The sequence below is a fragment of the Protobothrops mucrosquamatus genome, unplaced genomic scaffold (assembly GCF_001527695.2).
Source record: "Protobothrops mucrosquamatus isolate PMUCROS unplaced genomic scaffold, P.Mucros_1.0 scaffold4178, whole genome shotgun sequence".
NCBI lineage: Eukaryota > Metazoa > Chordata > Lepidosauria > Squamata > Viperidae > Protobothrops > Protobothrops mucrosquamatus.
The window spans coordinates 31561-36627 of record NW_015390103.1 but is presented as its reverse complement, the minus strand read 5'-3'; the positions used below and the strand labels follow the sequence as shown (position 1 = coordinate 36627).

At 47.7% G+C, this 5067-nt stretch overlaps 1 protein-coding gene across 1 annotated transcript in view; it reads right to left on the bottom strand.

Moving 5' to 3' along the window:
- Window positions 1–5067, bottom strand: part of C5 (complement C5) — a gene marked incomplete at its 3' end in the record, with an annotated part of 29351 nt that overhangs the window by 16492 nt on the left and 7792 nt on the right. Inside the window, exons 10-16 of the mRNA XM_015828045.2 lie at window positions 4761–4876; window positions 3886–4086; window positions 3192–3395; window positions 2576–2785; window positions 2319–2468; window positions 1817–1946; window positions 1343–1405 (exon numbers count right to left, since the gene is read on the bottom strand). Of these exons, the coding sequence (XP_015683531.2) occupies window positions 1343–1405; window positions 1817–1946; window positions 2319–2468; window positions 2576–2785; window positions 3192–3395; window positions 3886–4086; window positions 4761–4876 (1074 nt within the window). The remainder of the gene's footprint in view (window positions 1–1342; window positions 1406–1816; window positions 1947–2318; window positions 2469–2575; window positions 2786–3191; window positions 3396–3885; window positions 4087–4760; window positions 4877–5067) is intronic.

Below are 5067 nucleotides of genomic sequence, written 5' to 3'. Positions count from 1 at the left end.
TGATGCACAAATTATCTTCCTAGGGCAGTGATGGCGAACCTTTTAGAGACCGAGTGCCCAAACTGCAACCCAAAACCCACTTATTTATCGCCGGGTGCCAAGTGGCCGTGGCCTACTGTGTGGGCGTGGCTGTGGTATTCATGGCAGATTGGGTGGGTGTGGCCAAGATGGGCGTGATCACCTCGATGGTGCTTGTGGGGAGGGATGCCTGTAGGGGCTAGGCAGGGTTGGGGGAGATCCAGGGGGTCTCTGGCAGGTGGGGCGGTGGGCAGGAGGCTAGTTCTGCGGGGATGCCATTGTCACAGGGCAAGGTGAGGCAGGGGCCAGGGCGGCTGCTGCCTGACACCATCAGCCCCCGCACACCAAGGCCAGCGAGCGCATGGGTGCTGGGATGCATCCGGCCATGTGGGGCCTCGGCAAGTTAGCGGGCAGCTGGTTGAAGAGGGACGGTTGCCATCTCCGGGGCATGGCGCGCGTGCCCACAGAGAGGGCTCTGAGTGCCGCCTCTGGCACACGTGCCATAGGTTCGCCACCACTGTCCTAGGGGTTTGATCAGTGCTAAGGCTAGATCTAGCCAAAGCTAGCTACCTTGGCAGCAGAAGGCTTAGAGGGGGCAGGGGAAATCAAAACTGCCTCGTTTTTACTGTCTGAATCAAGGATTGTTTATGGGGAGGGGGGGGCAGACATTTTCACACGCAAACGTGGCCACTGCCAAACAGAGCATGTGCAAAAACAGGGCAGCCATGTGGCGGATTGGTTCCCCCTGAGTGCTCTTGAGCAAAATATTTAGCTTTGATAGAAGAGGGTTATTTGGAACTTAGGGTTGAGCTGGGGGGTCCTTGGTACTCTCTGAGCGTGGTGGGTGTCTTGCAGAAGTTTCACTACCAAACTAAGTAACACCATCAGTGTTAGAAGGGAGGGGAGGAGGAAGAGGAGGAAGAGGAGGAGGAGGAGGAGGAGGAGGAGGAGGAGGAGGAGGAGGAGGTGGGGACCTTGGTGCCCTCTGAACTTGTTGGTTTCTTTGCAAACATTTCATTACCCAAACTAGGTAACATCATCAGTGCTAGAAGGGAGTTGGGTTTGCGAGGAGGAGGAGGAGGAGGAGGAGGAGGAGGAGGAGGAGGAGGACAACGACGACAACGACAACGACAACGACAACGACAACGACAACGACGACAACTCTGGGGTCCTTGGTACTCTCTGTGCTTGGCGATTTCCTTGCAGATGTCTCATTACCCAACTAGATAACATCACCAGTGCAGTCTGGTAATGAAACATCTGCAAGAGAACCCCCAAGCTCAAAGAGCATCAAAGACCCCACATATTTGGGCTGACAGCATACCTTGTTTTTCGATGTCCTCTTTGAGGGAGCGGGCACTTCTGATGACGGCCGTGCAAGTTTCATCTGTGGAAGCCAATGGAAGGAAAGAGATCAGTGCCCATAAGAAGCAGCAATGTTTCACCAGAAGTATACATAGTCTACAACTAGGTGACAGCATCAGTGCTGGAAGAGGAGGAGAAGGAGAAGGAGATACACGAGGAGAAGGAGATAGATGAGGAGGAGAAGGAGAAGAAGAAGATAGATAAGGAGGACAAGAAGGAGAAGGAGAAGATAGTTAAGGAGGACAAGAAGGAGAAGGAGAAGATAGATAAGGAGGACAAGAAGGAGAAGGAGAAGATAGATGAGGAGGACAAGAAGGAGAAGGAGAAGGAGAAGCAGAAGGAAGCAATTTGGTAATCAGATGCTACCCTTTTGCATTTAGAACTCAAGGTTTATGGACAATTATATTATGGTTAAAAGGAAACATTTCCGCACCTTTTTCTCTGGAGTCGTCAGCATTGGCATTGGTGAGAAAAGTAAGACCAGCCATGCGGAACACATCCACGTTGTTCTCTCCTCCTCCAGCTCCACAACCCAGGTCACTCTTTTCCAGTTTCAGGAGAGCCTGCAAAGGAGAAGATGGTGAGATTTCATCCCTTCCGTTGTCTCGTGCCCGCGTCGGTCAAAATAATTCACGACAGAAACAGGAAGGCGTGCCTGCAAGGGCACACCACGCTAAGGTGAACAAAACGAGGCCAGGGTGGTGTTGTCGATCCCTAGGCTTCCCCATCGCAAGATGGACTGTGTGCGTTCTTGCTTTCTCCCTACGTCGTAAGAGACGGGCCGTTATTTCAGCAACGTTGGAAAGAAGACCTTTTTTTATATTTATTTATTTACTATACAGCGTGGTGGGGATGTCTCCAGCCCAACCCAGGTCAGTGGGACATCTAAAGAGGCATCGAGAAAGCCAAAGGTTTTCCTTGCAACCTGACGTAACTTTTTCCATGGGTCTCTGCTTGGATCCCGTCACTCCGTAAATGGCTTTGTCCAGGGCTGAGAGGGCTACTAGAGAGTGAGACTCGGAGGTCATGGAAAGTGACACGGTTTCTCCGGGTCGGTAAACTCTCCCGTTCTTCAGGATGCGGACCTGCAAGGGCGAAAACCCCAATGGGACGTTCAAGAGGGCTGCGGGAGAGTCCAGAGTTTGACCACGGTTGGTGGAACCCAAGTATCCAAAGATGAGGTTCTACTGACCTCGAGGTTGTTGCCGCATTTTTGCTGCACGTTTAGCCAGACTGAATCGGCTACTAATTCCGCGGTTCCTTCCCCCGTAACGATGTAGTAGACCAGAAGACGGGCTGAAGGGACCATTTCTTCAGTGATATGCAGGGTCAGGCCTTGATAAGACAGGCCTTTGATCTTCTCCTGAGTCCCGTAACTGATTATTTTCCCTCTGGATAAGATCTTTTTTTTTTAAAAAAAGGGAAAACAATGACATTCAAGAATAGTAGCTCGGATAACCTAAGGGTGGGGGGAAGAGATTGTAAGCACAGAAGACAATTAATGTTGATTATTTTGTTGGCCTAAAGAACATCCAAGATGGGGCGGGATTGTGGATTAGGGTCAACCGGCAAGGGATGGAATTAGCCCGATAGTCCTTGACTTATTGCCACAATGGAGTCCCAAATTTCTGGGGCTAAATGAGACATTTAAATGAACTGTGCCCCGTTTTTACAACTGTAAACAGTTGCCACCGTTTTGTTGTAAGTCAAGGACATAAGCTAGAACAGGTATGCATTTCAGTTTTTTGGTTGTGTTTTTTCCATTTGTCCCTTTTAGGGAAAGCTAAAAATATGTTTGCAAAACATACCAGGTAGCTATAGTGTAGTATTTTATCGATATAATGGCTTGCTGGGTATACTTTGATCTGCAAGCTCTCTCCGACCTGTAAGACTCTGTAGTCTGATGCCCAGTCAATATAGAGATAGTTTCCGTTGAGAGAAATATAGGATTTTGCTTCGTAGGTTTCTCTGGCCTGGTTCTCTTCTGATAAAGAAGGATCTGCCGTTGTTATCTAGGCAAAAACCAAAAGACCACAGAGCTCAGGGATGCAGAATAACCGAGTTGGAAGGGACCTCGGAGGTCTTCTAGTGTCTAGTCCAACCCCTTGCTCAAGCAGGAGGCCCTATAGCAGTGATGGCAAATCTTTGAGAGACCGAGTGCCCAAACTGCAACCCCAAAACCCACTTATGCATCGCAAAGTGCCAACAGGGCAATTTAATCTGAATACTTGAGGTTTTCGTTTAGAAAAAAACAACTCCTACATTAACATCTTTTGCCTTAAAAGAAAAAAACACAACAACAAAGCTTTCAATTTACTGAAAGGTAAAAGTTTGCATTTGGCATGCTTTTGAACAATTAATGTGATTTTTGCTGTTGTATGCCTGCTGGTAATTTGTCTGACCTTGGCTCATACTTTGTAAGTTTGAGAGCAACACTGAAAAACTTCCAAACGCATTTGGGGTTGACCCCTTCCGATCGGAATAAGGAAATATTTCACTCACTTTGAACTCCAGCACTTTGGCGTCGGAAGGAATGGTAACTGTAAAGATGGTGGTCCCATCTCTTGAACTGGTTACGCCAGACCCGAACTCGGAGCCTTCTTGAATTAATTTGGTCTCTTCCATTTGGTCGTTGAAGGCGATAGCCGTCAGGAGCACAGGAACGTTGCCAACTGATACGTCCAACATATTCCTCACCCGTGCCTGTTTACGCAAAAACTGTCGATTATTAGCTCATCTTAAACCACGAATAATAGTAACAGAAACCATTTCCTTATTAAGCCCAGCTATCTGACCTCCAGCAAGGTACAAAGGTGTGGGGCAGTAAGAAAGACTCACAAGTGTAATAGCTAAAGTTGTTAGGTCAGGTTGAGTCAATTGCCAAGTGGATGATCTTCAATTATTTCATGGGATATTTTTATATCCCAAATATAGACCACACATGTCTCATTGGGTTGTGGTTTCAGAGATATTTCCTTTCCCAAAAGGGAGAATAACCAAAGGTGAAAAAGCAGAGAGAGCAGGAATGTCTATGGAGCATCTCAGCCCTCCAGATCAAGGGTCTTCAAATTTGGCCCTTTGATGACTTGTGGACTTCAACTCCCAGAATTCCTCAGCCAACATGGACCATATAAGCCAGGGGTCTTCAAACTTGGCCCTTTCATGACTTGTGGACTTCAACTCCCAGAATTCCTCAGCCAGCAGCATGCCTGGCTGAGGAATTCTGGGAGTTGAAGTCCACAAGTCATGAAAGGGCCAAGTTTGAAGACCCCTGCTCCAGATCACGGTGATTCTTCAAGAGGCAACTGGACTTGTTCTTCTTTGAGGGCCTTTCGCTTCTCATCCAAGAAGCTTCTTCCACATCAGGTCTCGCTAACCTTAATAAAATAAGGAAGCCCGGGTTTCATAAAAAGAGGCGTGGCAATCAGATCCAACTTGTAAGGAGACAAGGCGTACTTCACCGTGGTTAGCTCACCGTCCTCGCTGTGGCCACCTGCCAAAAGAAAGGATTAGATGTTTTCAGTTAAAGAGGACTTCCTGCATTGAGTTCTTCACTCCATCTTCCCCCTTTGATATAGAATTATAGTTGCTCAGAGTCACCTGAACTGTGAGATGGGTGATAGATAGATAGATAGATAGATAGATAGATAGATAGATAGATAGATAGATAGATAGATAGATAGA